The following is an 18,449-nucleotide window of genomic DNA, read 5'->3' on the forward strand; positions in this document are numbered from 1 at the left end:
GACAATGATGGCATTAGTAAGGCTCTGTTAAGGTGATAAGTGGATCCTATTCTCGACGGATGTTGTAAGGGGTCAAAGTGCCATTGATAAGATCTTAAACCAGTCTTTTGCTCTGATGAAATGCTATAGTGCAAGAGCCAGAGTCTGATGTGTTTGGGCCTGTTGCTACATGTGATGCAACCACATGCAAAATTTAGTTTTCTGTTTACTCTGATGGTTAGACTCAAAACATCCAAGCAGGGATGAGCGGAGGGTTCAAAGAGCACTCTGGTTAGTGAGTGAGTGATTTGTTGGAAGTAATCTGTGATTTATGTCTCTTATAACTTTTAGAACACTTTGTCTGTATGCAAATACACTTTTCCATGTATTTATCAAATGCATTGCCAACTTTGCATGGTGGACACTTCAAACACAAGTGCTGGTTCTTTCCATTTAAAAAATCAGTATAAATTCTTAATGATTTAATATCATTTTTAAATATTGTTTTAGTCTGTTTAATGCATTCATTAAATCATTATACAACAAGCATCCTGTTTTTGAGAATTGTATTGAGCTGAGGTTGTTATGATGATCTTGGCTCAGGATTACATATTTATAATAATTAGTTCACATAATGGCCATAAAGTAGCTCTATATGGTGCATTCTTTGTTGTTGTTGCTTATTCTTTCCACTGATGCAAGTAAAATTTGCTGGCCATTTATGATCATTTTCAGACTGAAAACATTTCTACACTGACATTTTAGTGCACTGGACACATACAGCCTAATTTGATGTCAAGTGGATCAGACAAGTGAAATCATTGCATGTTAACTATAGCAACACCTCCAGAGGAGGAGAACAAAAGTAGCCAATGCAAAAGCATGAATTACCCTATTTAGAGCCAGTGTTTGATTTGTCCAGTCTGGGCTACTGTAGAAACAACATTGCAGACTCCTTGAAAGAGGACTCATTCTAATGTAACAACCGATAACATGACGAACCTCATTTTAAGGAAATAAAAACATACTTATAGATATTATATTCCATTTCTGCCAACATATATATCCCCGAAATCCTACATCCTGGACATTTAAAACATATTGCATGCACATGCACAATGATGTTTATAGGCCCCCATGTGTCAATGCTCCCCTCTGGTTTAACTTGTTAACCCCATTCCTAATTGGACACATTAACAACAATGTGGAACGCTAAGGTCACTGTGAGGACAAGACAAGAGAATAGAAAAGGTGAAAGCAGAAGACACACACACACACAGAGAGAGAGAGAGAGAGAGAGAGAGACCAGCAGAGGGAACAGTGTGAGAGGACAAGGATGAGTTCCTGAGTTTTCTGGCCTGCTTGTCTCCTCTGAGGGTAAACTGAGGTTACTACATCCATTAAAAGCAGCTATTCATTTCTGTCATTACTTTGAACGGATTCTCACAAAGGGAAGACCTATTTTAACAATGAGTGGAGTCCTGCCCTGATCTATTGAGGGTCGGCCAGTCACCAGCAGGCTTATGGTGCAAAGACGGGTTTCGTCTTGCTGTGAAAAGATCAACCTGAAGCATCTGATGCATATAACTCAACATATGAAATACTTAATGAAAAATCTTCAATCACCACTGCTTGTGATAAACTGTCTGTAATGCTGACAACAGAGAGCAGACTGTCAGCTTACATGGAGTTCAGGCCCAATTTCCTCTTGCTGTCTCGCAAAGCTGATGTCTGCTTATTGAGAACATCCCTAAGCTATGACCCATTTCTCTCAGCAGAAAGCAGAAGTTTACAATGAGATAATAAAAAGTATAATTTGCATTGTCAGATAAAACAGCTTTAAATTCAAGCTGACAGTGTGCCAAACAACATGCACTGCAGTGACATTTTAGTTTATATATTTATATATTTGACTGCATTTCAAATTTTAGGCATTTGGATGACAGTCTCAGAGTCACCTGCAACTGAGTGTATAAGCAGAATAAATAAAATAGTAGGAGAACAGAAGAAAAAGAGCCTGCACATTATCACCGTGAGTGCAAAAATCTTTTTTTTCTTAATTCAAATTTTCATTGACTTTGAAGTGTTGGTGCATGGCAGGTTAACATATCAGATGAGACATACCAGTGGCAACAATAAATATAAAATGGCTACAGAATATAGGGGATCAGAGATGGCACAACAAAAGTCAAAATCCCCTCAAAAAAATTAATAATTTGAAATAGAAATAGATAAATAAAATAGAAATAAAATAAAGAATATGCAGAGGAACACAGCACAATAGTCACAATTCAGGGTTTTCAGACAGTGTAATATAATTCCAAAATAATCTTGTTACATTTTGTATTTTTATGACAGAGCAGCAGGTGGTGATCTGTGCAAATGTATTGCTCAGAATGAAAAACGACCATGAACCTTTGACCCACACGAACCCTGACCCAACAATTAACAAGTAATTCAAAGGCTATTTTGCTGCCAAATGATTAATTTGAAGTAAGTTTTATTCAACTTATTTGACCCTCAATTTCATGTCACAGTACAATAAAGTACTCACAGTCATAAAACTCAGCTGGGACTAATCTAAAAGCTGTCCACCAGTGGAAATGGTGCTAAAGGGGCCGGAGTAAGCCGCTGGAGTAAGGTCATGGCCGTTCCTGGCATGCTTTCCCTTGTGCCTGCGGAGAAAGTGGACAGGTGTGGATGGGGATGAGGAGGGGTGCTGGGCAGCCACTGATGTCTACCAGCCTCCGAGCTATTGCTGTGGAATTTCAGAAGATTAAGGCACTAAGACACAAAAGGAGTGAGGAAAGAGACAAAGAGGAGGGGATAACACAAGCCCGTACATGCTTCGCCTCGCCACGTGCTTTCTTTGCTTTAAATGTCTTGTTGTAAATCCTCCTCCCTTTTTCACCTCAAACTTTCCCCTCTCCACTTCTCTGCTACACCGCTACAGTTTTTAACACTCCTTATGGCAATCTGTTTTTCCAGCATCCTTCATCAGAGCTTTCGCCTGTCTCGTCTGAGCTTCCTCCAGCTGTGCTCTGAGCCCAAATCACCCGTCCATAACCTTTTTATCGAAGTCCAAATCATGGAAAATGACACCCCATCTCATTTAAGCCTTCTTTTATAGCTTAACAGTTAATTTCCTGTATTTGGACTTTAAGGAACAGATGCTTCTGAAACCTTCTGTAGTTTCCCAGCTGAGTTAGTGAAGCCAGTATCTGTTTTGGCTCATCATGATTAAAGATGGATCGTGTGATTATGTAGAGATGCTGTTTTAAACATACAACACACTATTTGTTAAAAGAAATGAATCTATACTTGGCATTTCAAATATTTGAAATGTACAACTTTCATGCATTTGTTTTGTTTATCTATTTATTTCTTACTAATAATTTCTACTGTCAGATTCGATTTTTAATTTATTTATTTAAAATATGGGACAGGAAATATTAATGAACATTTGCATGTAAATATGCAAAATGATAGGCGGAGGCTAATATCCATCGTTAGTCCTCATCATACAGCCAGTGCATCATCCACTGTTTGGGCCCTGCTTTTGGTGGCATTTCCATGCAGTGGTATTGGACATAGGCATATTCTGGCTGATGCTACAGGAAGGATAAGGGACTCTGGCTGTGTGAAAAGGCCTAGAGGACTGGAATGTTTGCCACAGGTCAGGAGTGGCGCTTTCTGCTCCTTTGTGTGCAGTCTGCAGAGGAGGTGTGGAATGCAAACTTCATGAGAATAAAAGGGACGAAAGGGAAAGAGTAGCTGGGGGTCGGTGGGCGGGAAGGAGACTTAAAAAACACAGAAAGAATGGGTGCAAAGACTTAGAGCGGAGTGAGCTGGGAAAGTGTTTTAGGGGCTCTGAGGCAGACAGAGAACACAGTTAATTGAGAGAGAGAGAGAATGCTAAAAAGAGGAGCCCATGAGCTGCACCAAAAGAGGAGAGTTAAAACTGTTGCTGCAGCTGCAGACTACACACACAATGGGCACTCCACAGAGAGTTTCTCTGAAGATCATAATGTGGCATTTCTGAGCACCAGTTAATGACATTCTTAGAAACATTCATAGAGTTACAGCTCATCATAATAGGCCATCTATACAGTCTCAGACACGTCTGTTGAAAAGCATTGCATAAAAAAGTTTGGATTGTGTTTATTAATTAATTTAAATACGATGATGATAGTACAAAATTTCTTCATGGAAACAGGCTGAATAAGAACATTGCAACTTATAGGTAGTTTCGATGTTTTTTTTTCTGATAACCTAGTCACTAGAAGTAAATGTTCCCATTTCTGCTAACCACGAATACGTTACATTTGCATGTTTCACACATATCATAATAAAATTTTTCTAAAATTCTGTAATACACAAACTTACTTTGTGATTGGCAGGTGGAGGGGATGGTGGATGGTGTGTCACCTACACAAGGTGCCTGCCTAGCAGACTTCTACAACAACAACAACAATGGTTGTCTTTTTGCCACCCTTCACTGTGTTTCCAGCAGTATCTGTGGCACAGAACCTGGGTGTTTTTCATCGACACATCTTGTTTTTTTTCGAGGGGTGTTTGAGCCGCCAAACCTGGGTGTTTTTCGCCAATACGTTGCATTGTTTCCCAGCAATATTTGTACCACTGAGCCCTGGTGTTTATCAGTAGCATTTGAGCTCTCGAACCTGGGTGTTTTCACGGACAAATCACAGCATTTCCCAGTGGCGTTTGAGCACCAAACCTGGGTTTTCTATTGTCAAGTCATGGCATTTTCCGTTGGCATTTGAGCCACTGAACCTGGGGGTACTCCATCAACCTGCCCCTGCTTTTCGATCAGCTTTTTTGTCTCCAAACTTCAGCCTAAATACCATCTTTTCCTAACTATAACCAAGTGGTTTTTGTGCCCAAAATGTACCACACCTTCACCACAGTGTTGTTGAAAAAATTCAAAGTTTTAACATTTCCACAAATTATAATGTGCAAATGTAATGTGTCCGTTGTCTGCAGAAGCAATCGATGCCAACATTTTTTCTGGCGACTGGGTTGGATCGTATGCAAGCGAAGTAAAGAGATGGATTCTCATTGGGGCTGTCCACTCAGTCACTGTGGCACCATGTTGCAGCCACCACTGACCAAAGTATTTCTCATTCTAAAAGTCCTTGAGTGTTCTGCTTAGCAATACATTTTATATTATAATCTTTAATTTATTAAGCTCCTAAATTTCCTAGGATTGTTGCAAGACAACTGGTGTATAGTGACCTTGAACTAATTGTTTTGCCCTGTACGCTGAAGATTATTTCAAATAAATGCAGGTTTTAATCATATTTGGGGCCAGTGTTTGTATGTAACTTAAGTGACCCTGCAAATACTAGTTTTTAACCTAAATGCCTACTATTTAGAGATCAAAATACAATCCCTGTGTTTTGTGCTCCAAACTAACAGTGAAGAGGAGAGTACACAGCAGGGTGAGCTTGAGTGTGGTCGCCGGTTGAGTTTATTTAGTCTATTTGTTTGAGCAGTTCATTTAACAGACATGGTCCTTAGATGTTAATTAGTTTAGTCTCCCGTCATCTCTCAATATTATAATTATCACCAGACTGGCAGATGACCTCAGTGCAGGAAGGAAAATTTCCACACACTTTCTCGTGGTCACATCCCTGGTTTGGCAACTTAACAGCAGGGTTGAGCAACTGGCTGTGTGGAGTAATATGTCTGAAAACACGGGTCTTCATCTAATCCCTGCTTTGGTCCTAACGCTGCCTCCAATAAAAATACAGCTCTTTTGCAAATTCCAAACACTATAATTGGTTAAGGGAAGTACAGTGGTGATTAATTTAAATACCAAGCTAACAAGCTTGGACAGCTGTGGACCTGAGTCATATGACTTGGACTCAAGTTAGACAGTCACAAATTTAATCACTTTAGACCTTACCTGACAAAATCAAAAAGACTTGGATGTTAAGACCATGGACTCATGACTTTACTTGGACTCAAGCCTTTTTACTTGACAATAGTTGAAAGCCCAAAGATGAAAAAGTATGTTATTTGATAAGTGTGCCATGAATCAATCCATTCCCTTTATTCCTAAATAAATTAACCTTAATACTAATAATTGTTAGCAAATCAACACAAAATGGCTCCAGGGCTGAAAAATGAAGCCAATGCGTGAATGGTCACTTGAGGCTTGCTCCAAAAGCCAGTCAATGTTAATGTTGAAATAGCCAAATTTATACCAGGCATAAGCATGTTTACAGTCTGGTACAAAAAATGGTTTTAGACTCTATAGGTAATTTCCCCTTCATGACAACTGTATGGAGTGTGAATTATTATATAACTCCACCATTTACATTTTTATTAAGGCCCAAACTTATGCATATTTAAGAGTGCGGCTGCTTGACTGTCTGCCAATTGTGTCCTCTGCTTCTCAGAAAAATCCACCCTTCGCTCATCCACAGCGCCAGCTTCTTGCCCAAAAATGGTCACTTCTGGCTCCAATAAAAATGGCAACAGCCAAAATGCTAAACTCGAGGCTTCATAACGGGAGTCCATAAAACAATGGGTGACGTCACTGCACTTACATTCATTATTTTTACAGTTTATGGTCGAGACTTAATTCGCCAGATCCACTTTGTTTGAACCAATCTGAAAGCATCAAATCAAGTTGCAGGAGAGGACCGGAGAGGAGAGCAGGAGCGTTACGAGTGCCAGTTGGAAAACAAATTATGCCAAAGAAAATGTTATCCCCATAAAAAAAAAAAAACTATGGTGTTCAACAAAAAAATAATTGCAGTATGCAAAACGTGCAAGGCAAACATTACAGATACAAAACAACCTCCAACAGACTTGTTTTAATAATTGAATGAAAAATGTATAAAGAATTCATGATTAGTGCAAATATGATATATAGTATAACTCTGTTTTTAAAATGGCATTACATTTGGAGAAGAGTGACATTATGACATGTTTAGGACTCAAAACTCGGACTTGGGACTTGAGTGCCAAGACTTAAAACCTGCAAAACAATGACTTGGTCCCACCTCTGCTCTGCCCCCCTTTGTACTGTAAACCCAGAATACCTGTTAGAAGACAGACTGGTATGACAGGCTGTGGTTAAATTCTTATGTAAGAACAAATGCTTTCTGATATATGGAGATACTATCATCAGCAGTCTGTGGGCGGCACATTCACGTTTCTCTTGAGGTGCTCTCATAGATCAGGGGTTTTACCAGCCTCTGACAGATTAACCTACATTTACCCCCGCAAGCAAAATCTGCATTTGTTCAGTACCTGTGTTTTCTTGCCTTCCAACTTGTACGCTTGATCAGGAAAGGCTGCCAGACTTTTTTTTTTTACTGACAGAACCCACATTTGACACAATCCCACATAAAAGACCCTTTTTTCACTATTAGCACTGAGACCACATAGCTTTTATTCCATGTGATATATTGCGCACAGATGTTGGCTGTTAGAGAAAAAAAACTGTAGTTGTTATCTGAGGCTCATTCATAATTCTGCTATAAATAGTGAAATGAAGTGACAATGGATCAGCTGTGAGGATCCACCACAGACAAACCACAAACTTCACGATCATCCTTAAATCCTCATTATATGACAGAGAGTTATAACAATGTTTATCACATAATATACAACTAAATGACACCACAAGCCCATTAGGAAGCGGCAGTACAGGATCTGAAATGATTTGGAAGGTGGTTATTCCATAATGACTGCATACAACTTTTTTTTTTTTTTTTTTTTTTTTACCTTTTATACATTCATTAAATCAATATTTGTCAAGCAGAAAGAGTCAACCACCTCTTCCTTTGCAACTTCACATGCATATTTTTCCGGAAAGTTGGCCTGTTGTCCTGTTCTGGCATGTTCTTCAACACAAGGAGCAGACCGGAGGCAGACTCAGTTGAAAGCCCATCTTAGGGTCTCTAATCCTAAACGCTCCCAAGCCTCTCTTGAGGATTAATAATGTTAAACTCAGTCTAATAGGGCCTAAAATGTGGCGATGACAGATTACTCCACTTCACCTTCCGGCCTCTCAGTGAATCAGTGATAAGAAGAGTCCACCATTATTTATCAGCACTGAATGACCTGCAGAGGGAGAGAGATAATTCCAATTTGTAACACCATATCACGTGTTGGATAAATTTCAATACTGGAAGCAGAATTTCTGCATTCTGAGGAATTGGAGAATACATAAATAAAAATAACAAGAGACTGAAACTAAAATAGGGGAAACATAGAGACACATCCTCTAGCTTTTCTTTTACTAATCTCCTGCCAAACTTCATCTTTGATTTTTTTCTCAAGCCGCTTATCCATAAGATTCATATCAAAACACAAACAGAATGTGATTTAGTATCTTGGTGTTTCCATGTGATTTGTGAGTGTCTACAAAACAAAGTTGCTCTGTTGGTTTCTGCTGATTGATTGTCAGGATTAAGAGACCATCAGCATGAACTGACTTAATTCTCCGCATTGAGCACTTTCATGTGTTTACACCAGCTTGAAAGAAGGATAAACTATTTACCTTACATAAATCATTATCAGTCTGATTTATGAGGTCCTCTTGGATAATGAAAGATGACAAACTACTGGCATGAGACAAGTGGATCCACTTTGATTTTAATTGCAATCTTCCTGTGCATTACAGTCACGTCATGTGTCATAATTTAAAAGTATGTGTTGGGTCCCAAGCTCAATCAATGCCTGTTTGGTGCCAGCCATGTGGAAAACCAAAGTTAAAGTTGCTCACTGTTTGTAAACACACTCGCCAGCAAAAGTGACGGTAAAAGCCAGATTCACTCTTCTTTGGTGTTTAGCCCACATCCTCAGGAAGTGCGCTAAGCTTTAAAGCCATTTTTTGTAGTGGCCAAACAGTGGAATTGCAAGACCCAATTTCGTCACATGATGCCATTGGGTCCGAAAAGATATTTCCCATAGACTCATATTAGGAGAGTGATGTCTGTAAGTCAGTGGATACATTTTTTCACTGTCACAACCTCCACAAAATGACTCATGTCTATTAAAATTTAAACCATTCAGTCTGTTAACATTTGCAAAGTATAGAAGAGCCGTAAGAATAAATCATTCTATCACCATTCAAGTTAGCAGAGCGCTAAACCAGAAGTAGCTATCAGCTATCGCTGATAGTAGTATCAGCGTAATTCTGTAGTGCGATGGTTCTATAAGTCTCTTGGGCCTGCTGCTTTGCTACCTTTTTATGAAACCACGTCCCAGACACAGAAAATAAGAAGAAAATACAGGCAGAATATCTACAGATACATCGCCATACACATCTGTTGGGTCATAAGTGATGATTGGGAGGGTTTACCTCTGTATGACTTAAAAGCTTTTTTCCACAAAAATACTGCATAATATATTTTAATGTCAAGAGAAAAACTCGATAAGGAGCTGCAACCTGACTATTTATTATTGGGCTTGGTTACAATTGGTTTTACTGTTTGAAACTGGCTTATTTAACGTAATTGTGTTATGGTTTCAATTTTTAACTGGTCTGATTTTATCTGTTTTAATTTTGTGAAACTATTGTTTTTATTGATTTTATTACTAGTTATACTATTAATTTATACTACTAAATGATTAACTACTATTAATTTAGGCAGTTTAGGTGTATGATGCAGCAGCTTTGAGTCCAAACCAAAAATCCCTCTGGGATACTAAAGTAAAACTTTCCCTTCCTTACCTTATGTATCATCATAAATTAGTCTGTCTTTGTTTTGTTGTTTGTTGTGTGTTTTAAAGAATGATTATCTGCAATAGGTCCCGTAGTTGGACAAAGGCACATAGCACACACTCTGGAAGTATTTCTCACCCAGAGCTCAGACTACCCACTGCACTCTTAGTAACTATCTGCTAAAAGCTGTTAGGAATGTGGCCTGGACCGTGGCTGGCTAAGCTGGTACTGAGAGGGGAGATGGTGGGAGGTCAGGGGGTCCGTTGTTTACCTTTCAGATCAGCATCAATCTGTCCAGTTATCTGTTTGTCTCTGTCAAATCTCCTTCTATCTCTCACTCTCATGTTCTTTCTTTTTACTCTCCAATTTGTGCTCCCAAAGTTTACTGTCTTTGAAGCTCAGGAAATGTATCTTTTATTTTCTTAAAGGGCCCTTTATTTTGAAGGATTTGAAGAGGAATTTTCTTGTGTTGCTGAACTGAACTGTTCTTAACAATTTTTATTTACCATGGTGAAGCATTAACATGTTTTGGAATGACTTCATAACTGTCAGTGATGTTTAATGTTTAATAATTTGCGGCTAAGAGATGGGCTTGGCTGGAAATAAGAGTTAGGACTTTTAAATGGGTGTGCTTCTCCCTCTTTCTGTGGTTTGAGCCTCTTCTCCCTGGAGAAATTACGACTTGGCTTCTTTTCTCTGCATGCTCTCTGGGATTTCAGCTCCCTGTTACTTTACAAAGGCCTGTTGTAGCTTGGACTCTAGGAACGTTATCTTTGGTAATTTTCCAATTAGACAAGGCCCTCACAAGTCTTATCTTAGAGCATGTCTCAACTGAATACCACAGTCTTCCTAGAATTAATTAGGCTTCTGGCAGGACTATATTCAGCCTGCACAGGTAATCAAATCTCTATATAGGCTTAAGTTTTGCATGATGATTAGGACAGATGTCCCCAGCAGTATTAAGAGGTAGGTAACTTGTCACAACCAATCATTTATGTGCATTCCCATTAGCAGTGCCCCTATAAAAAGATTATTTATGCAAACTCAATTCATATTATGTAATACCTGTGCAAACATGCTCATTACATAATGGAGAAACAACATACATACTTTTTAATATTGTGGTGAGGTTAAACATGTACAAAATGGATGTTTCTGTTATTGTCTGGTGGATTTTGTCTACATTAAAGAAACACTTTACCCATAAAATGACCATGTGTATATTAATTAGTCATGTCATGTTACCTTGACAGGAAATATATATCAGAATCTTGTTTACAAACTCTCACACAAATCTTGCAGTATAATTCAATTCACATTTATCAGGTTGCTCGGCAGTAATGCAACAAAAATTTTTACATATCCGACATAAGCATGAGCCAGTATAACTGATGTATTTAAGAGGGCCGTAATCATATCACAAATGTGACAAATTATGTGGGTAAAGAATAAAGCTGTCCCCATGAGGCAAGCTGGGGTGGTGGATGAGTTGCAAAACACATTTCTGCAGGACTATGAAACTATGTGAAGTTTGAGTCATTTTATGGTACCTTGTCAACATGTTCCTTTTCCTAAACATTACCTACTTAACTTTATGGGAAGTAAGTAACTTTACATGAAGTATGTAATGTCATTTTTGGGATATCATATGAACAAATGTATGAGAATATATTGCATTTATCCAGTTGTATACTTAGTACTTCCCAACATTTTTTCTCTCTTCTCTAAAAACCCTTGAGTTGGCTGTTGAGGAGCATAGACAGGTTTAGTTTCAGGATAAAGTTTTTGGATAAATCAGACTTGGACTTTATTTTTTATAAGTTGTTTGAGAGTTTGTAAACAGATATTTTCATAGTTTTGCTGTTCATCAGTCAGTCAACCAATAAATCAATATGTTTGCCGTTTCCTGTTGAAGCATGAAAAAAATGTTCTTTTTTTTCTTCAGGGTAGCACGGCATGACTAATGGATTTGCAAATGGTCATTTGTGGGTGAAGTATTCCTTCAGAGAACTATACAAGGTATGATAACCACTCAAATTAGGGGGGGGTGGAATAACATACCTTATTATTTAAAAATATGTTTTTTTCCAGCTGTTTCTTCCCTCTGAACTAGCAGTGCAGGACCTCTAACCTGAGGTGATTCTGCCGCCAGCCTTACTGTTGGTCAAGCTCCAGCCTGAGCAAGAATTATTAAACTGCTGCAGCAATGCTTGGACTGAGATTAGACTGATGGTGGAGATAACCTACGCTGGACTCCATGAACCAGCCAGAGGTGTTATAATGTTGAGATGTATTTAAGTAGAGTTATGTGGGAAGTTCAAAGCTTGGTTACATCCTCCAGCCTCAATTGATATACCCAGACCTCTGATCTTGACTGTCAGGTGGGAGTTAACAGGAAATATGCAGGGACCAAATAACAGGACTTTAAAAAGGAGATATCTGAACAGTTTTGCATCTTTCACCTCCTCCCTCCTCCTCCTCCTCCTCCTCCTCCTCCTCCTCATCATCATCATCAATATTATGATGACAGCTGTATTCAGTCACTGAGAGGAGGGAGGAGGGAGGAGGGAGGTACATAAAAGTTCTGGTGAATTTTTATGTACCTATTTGTTAGGGTTGAGAATCACCGGAGGCCTCACAAACCAATGTCAACATGATACATAAATCACAATACAATATTATTGCGATATTAAACATATTGCAATATGTTGCATATTGCAGTAAAATATCTTGTGATATATTGCAATTTATTGCCTTTGTTTTAATTTCAAGTTATGTCCCCAAAGAAAAACTTTGCCATCTGTTTTATCTAGTGCGATAGCAGTGTAGTTCACCCGTCCAAAGAATTAATGACCACGCTTCGTACTGATGTCCACTGAAGATTTATTTTGCTCTCTCTCTGTTTCTTTAGACATCATGAAAACTACAACAAAATAAAAAATATGAAAGTTTCAAAAACATTTCATCTCACTCCTGAAGTCTCTCAGGCTAGTGTCCATCAATAAACAGGCTGACAAACATTAGCACGACAGACGTGCCGAAATAAAGATAAAATGACTTTAAATGCATCAACAATGTCCATGTAAAGGCACATTAACACCATTATACACAAATGTGAAACAAATAAAAGCCAATTACTGTATGCACCTCTCGGACCACGGGTAGAATACTGTTACTCTGGAGTCGTGTGTGCTTCGTCTGTAGCCATGTTGCACTGACCCACAATGTTGCTGACCCAGGACTTCACCACAGAACATCACATTTCCCACAATGCTCTCAGCTAGACTGTGATCCTGACACACTCTCCATTAAGTCATGACCTTATCAATGAAACTGTCTCTGGGAAAGTTACAATTAGTTTTCAGACTATTCATCTCACTTCAGACATTCTTGTTTGCAGCAAAATGTATCTAATGGACTGAAAATCTCTGGTTGTTATTCTAGTAGGCTTCCAAAAGTTTAAGCTGTATTTTTAAAGTTAATAATTTAGGCCTAATAAAAAAAAATATACTTGGCGTCTGTGCATCAATACAGAATTGCCACTCAAAAATATAATGATACTATGCTACATTAACCCCACCACCACACACACTATTTGTGCTGCATCAATTCATGACATATGTCTTTAATTTTGTCAAAATAAAAGTCCTCTGCTACTTTAATGTTTTATTGGGGATGGATTGGGGAGGGGCAAATGCACATGTTGTAAATATTGCCCCCTCCCGTGATCTACACCGACGTGCTTGTGAATAACATAGTAGGCTACTCTACAAAATCAGGAAACTGACAGGTCACTATGCTCTACAACACTTATGTGCCTAATGGCCACCTTTACTCAGTGAGAACTCACAAATTATCTCTAGTTATAAACATGATTTAAGATGGGCGTGTTTTTTTTTTTTCTCCTGCAGGCGCACTGCTTATCCAGGCGTCCCCGGGACCGTCCTATGGGAGGGAAGAGGCGGAGGAGGTGGAGAGCAGAGGGAGGGAGTGATGGTGAGAGGGAGAAATTGAATGAGAGGGACTGAGCGACACTGAGAGGAGCCACCACAACAAAACTCCCAACTCCTAACAATCAAGCAAGTGGAACTACAGACTGGCTTCTGTCCTCCAGTCCCCGCATGGCTGTTGAGTTCCTGTAAATATAACTTCAGATTAAAGTTGTGCTGGCGGAGGCAGAGGGGGGTCTCCGCGTGGAAAGATGGAGCATTTAATAAGGAGCAGGTCGCGCAGGAGAATACCGCTGTTTCTTTTGATCCTGCTGCATGTAACGGCGACACGAGCTGGTAAAGTATCTAGTTGCGCATGAATGGTGCACTGTCCCCTTTATCTGAGTTTCATTCATCACTTGGTCTGCAGCTAACACGAAGTTACTGGCGCAGAAGCATGATATCTGTCTTCTAATGTTCACTTTTGATCCCGGTGCATTAATGCTTTTATCTGCGCTTTGAATCTGGATGTTTTGGTGATGCTGCTACTTGCTCCAAAGAGTCGCTTCAGGCTGGGATTAATAAACTTTGAGCTGGCTCAAATGACTTTTAGAAGTTGTCGTTTTCAAATGCAATTATGAATAAGTTATTTTTCTCTATGCATACATATTAATTATCCGCGTCGTTGCGCAAGGAGTTATGATGGATTCAGCGTTTTCATGCTCCAGCTTGCATTATAATTGAACATATTCCCAACTTTTTTTTTTTTTTTTAAATTTCCATGCGTCCTTCTTTGCTCCCTACGTCAGGTGAGCTGCAGCAACCTCGGGAGATGTATGATGTCATGTTCGAGTTTGCTTGTGACCAGCGTCGGTTTACTGTGAAAAGGTTTAACGTTGTCTTGAGAAAGAGGTGAATGGCTGAACACTGACCGAACAGAGTGGATTAAAATTCCTGTCATGGATCTGTTTAATGTGCCCTCTGCTCACATAGGTCTTAAGTGAAGGCGCTTAGCACTAACACTCTTACTGCCTCAGTTATGATTATTCTGGCACGCTTACATACTTTACATGTTTTATTGCATGCTACAAACCCAGGTCATATTTTACGCACTGTAAGGCACTCTATGTTTTGTAGGAAGGAAGTAGCTACAATTTTTCAGTCATCCACCTGCAAGAAGAAGAGGGCCTGTCAAACAGCTGTCTGTCTCTCTCTGGTGACCACATTTGTTGCACTTCCAGGCTTGCTTATAGGGTGACAGAATTTGTTTGATGTGTGAGCTTGATGAAATTAAGATGAAATTGAGCATGAGGTTAATTTTTTGTCCTGTTTGGCAGGATGTAAAGGATGTGCTTGTTTTAGTAAAATGCCAGGATGGGAACTTTTTTATTGCAGATTTTATTTTTCAAGCTTGGGAGAAAGATGAATAAGTTGTTCAAGGTCGAGCATGGAAATAACTGCAGAGTTTGAAATCAAATGTAAGGAAATGTTGGACCACTCTGCTTTTGGTGTCTTATTAACCCATGAAGGTTGGCCACATTGTGTGCATGATAAGAAAATAAAGAAGGTCAATCAATCGTGTGCAAGCGCTGGTCCAGTGTTTATGTTTTAGGGGTATATATTTGCAGAAATAAACTACGACATAATCAGTATCTTTTCTTCAGTGTATAATCAACTGAAAATAAGATTTTTTGTGTTTTTGTTACCTTAGAACAGGGGTGTCCAGACTTTTTTGAATGGGAGCCAGATTAGATAATGTGCAAAAACTTTGGGGCCCAGCTGCTTTTCATATTTATATGGGTTACTAAAAAAAATCACGTGCAAATTAGACAAATGCACTTATTTCATCTTCCACTGAAAAAAAGTATTAAACTATCCATTGCTACTGAAAGCGGTGGCCCTGGTTGTCATTGCTTTCGGGCTTCTTTCTCCATTTGTTTGCTTGTTTATTAAATCTTTATATAAACACATTATATCTGACTGCATAGTTCCTACTTGGTGCATGTCTACAAACTGTATGATTTTAAAAAGTGTCCAAGGGCCATGATTGGCCCTAGGACCAGACTTTGGACATACCTGTCTTAGAAAAAGCTGTTTATATCTACATTGGAAGTGGGTCCTCGTTTGTGGATAATGCCATGTTCCCTGTGTCCACCTTAGCCCAGAAGGACAAAAGACAACACTGGCTCCAGATTGGGCCATCTATGTTTTTGCTTTTTTTTTGGGTCTGCCACTGTAGTTAGCAGCTGCATTAAGCAGCATTAGAATAACACTGATTTGTAACATTTTATTGCTTTATTCCGTGGTTTTACCAGTTTAAATCACTGGGTTGGTTTGTTTTATAGAGTAAAAGTCATCTGTGGATAATTCATGTCCTGGTAAAAACCTCCTGAACATTAAACACTGAATGAATTCTAGCCTGAAAAACTGGTTGCAATTCTACAGTCTTCACCACTAGACACCACTAAATCCCCCTAAATCTTACCCACTTCACTTTTAAGACATCCTCATCCCCAAGATAGCCAGTGACAACTAGCTTGTGCATCCATACTGTATGTGCTATCTGTCGCCCACACAGGCCTGCATGCCCTGAGGCCGAGTCCTGAGTATCCTCAACTGGCAGCAGACTACTTCCTTGCAGGTGTGGTGGTTTAGAAAATCCCTGATGGAGTGACATGCCTCAACAGCAGGCATTAACCCTGTGGTCACCAGAAGTGCTTAAAGATTTTCACTCATGCCTTTCCACATGCAGCCACTTTTATGGCCCGCATGATTTTTGGGATTCTCTGGATGACACAAAGTGATGGTGGGAGGAAGTAGGCCCAACCGACATGATCACATTCAAGTGACGCAGCAGCTGTGGTGTCCACTGCTCTCTAATGAGCGGGCCTGTGAAGTGAGAGGCTGCAATCATTTCAAAGTGCATGGGACATATGGTGTTGCTGATATGGCAGTCTCAGATATGTGCATGAGGCTGATAATCTGTGTGTGTGTGTGTGTGTGTGTGTGTGTGTGTGTGTGTGTGTGTGTGTGTGTGTGTGTGTGTGTGTGTGTGTGTGCAGTGTCAGAATGTTTTCCCATATGCTTTCTGTGTGTGTTTGGGAGAGATGAGAGAGCACTTTGTAGTTATGTTTGCTGACAGGAAGTGAGGCATTCTTGCACACGTCCACAGCTAGTTTCAGTTTGGATCCTCTGTTCTTTTGCCTCGACACATTTTTGTTCGGTTTTCCTTTCCTTCTTTTCCTTTTGTTCTGTTCCTGGGAATAGGCAGTGTTTGTTTTTGTTTTATATGCCTTATCTCTTCTTTTACATCATCGTTCTCCTCTTGCTCATGCCCTGCCTCATCCTTGGCTGGTTCTATGACGGGGGAAATCGTGCATACAGCCCCCTAACTGTGTCCCGTTTGATCCAGCCTCCTTGCCAATCCTGCACCAGACTCCCAAAGGAAGACGGCAAGCCTTGTTCGCCTTTGATCCAGCAACAAATTAGTGGCAAATGAAAACAAATGAAAAAGGCAGCTGAATTTAGCAGGAGAGAGAATAGAAAAAGAGGAATTTGTACGTCTGTTACAGCGCTTGTGTTTTTCTTCTGTTGTGTGAGTTTGCGTTTCCATAATGGGAAACATTAAACATCAGAAGTGTCAGAGATGCTGATGTCTGTCCCTAGCTGCTGATGCTGCAAGTGTCATATCAAACTGCTTCTCAGACTTCTTGACGAGGCAAAATGCTTGGATTTGCCCCAAGTCTTTTATATGTTGAAATTATGCTTGAACACTTCATGGCGCCGGACTGCGATCTATAGTATTCAGCACACATCTGGCTTCCAGAAACTCAGCAACTCCCTTTCCCTCAGGCTTCAATGGCTCTGCATTTCTGATCACTGGATGCTTCAAGAAGCTTTCTGGTGGGACTAGATGGAGATGCTTCCTGTAGAATTGCAATGACTAGACATCAGAGGGGCTGACCTCTTTGCAGTGTCCCCTTACATGTCAAATGGCTCTATATCCCACTTTATAGGCCTCAGAGAAGTTTTTATTATCATCCATCACATGCACATTCACATTTTAATAGAGGCCATAGGAGTAAGCTTTCCTTCCAAAGCTATCTGTATAGGGAAAACAATATGCTACCCTCAGTGACACCGTGACCTGGCTCATATTTCAACTGCTCTGAACCTCCTAAGTGTCCTTCAGCAGAGATGCTGAGCTGCGAAGGCCCACAATACTTGTTAAGAATTTCTACAAAGTGTTCCTAAGAAGCACAAAGGAGCAGAACTTCTTTAAGAAGTATTTCACAGCTGGAAATAAGGTCTTACCATAAAACTAGGCTGTTTATGCAGTACAAAGATGCAAACACTTTTGAAAGAGGAAAAGGGCTTTTGCTCAAGAGGTTTTTAAAAATATATATTTATTTATTTATATGTTTATTTATAACATTTTATTAGCAGTTTTGAAAACAGTACATTAAGTGGTCAATACAAAATTTTACAAATGAGAATAATGAGACAAGTAGGTATAAACAGACAGAAAAAAATAAAATAAAATTAAAATAAAATAAAAGTATGTAGACACACAGAGGTTTACCTAATTAGTTATATACCAAAGTTGTAAAAAAATGCCGAAATTAATAGTTTTGGTTACTTTTTCTTATAACTTTTTTTTTGTTTTATATTGTTTTAAGATATGTAGACCTATATAGATCTGATTTTTTTAAGTGGTAAATAATGCTAGCTTCTTTAAAAATATATATTTGATGAGTGTAAAATTTAGCTATGATAAGATTTAGATAAGATAAAATAATGAGCAGATTATTTCTATAATGTTCATTCTTGGAAAT

General features: G+C 39.2%; 1 protein-coding gene across 1 annotated transcript in view; it reads left to right on the top strand.

Moving 5' to 3' along the window:
* col5a3a (collagen, type V, alpha 3a) overlaps positions 1-18,449 on the top strand; it is a 118,742-nt gene that overhangs the window by 42,298 nt on the left and 57,995 nt on the right. Inside the window, exon 3 of the mRNA XM_042504860.2 lies at positions 13,597-13,971. Within this exon, the coding sequence (XP_042360794.1) occupies positions 13,887-13,971 (85 nt within the window). The 5' untranslated portion in view covers positions 13,597-13,886. The remainder of the gene's footprint in view (positions 1-13,596; positions 13,972-18,449) is intronic.

Source organism: Plectropomus leopardus, chromosome 18 (genome assembly GCF_026936395.1).
Source record: "Plectropomus leopardus strain MGB_pleo_1.0 chromosome 18, ASM2693639v1, whole genome shotgun sequence".
Lineage (NCBI taxonomy): Eukaryota > Metazoa > Chordata > Actinopteri > Perciformes > Serranidae > Plectropomus > Plectropomus leopardus.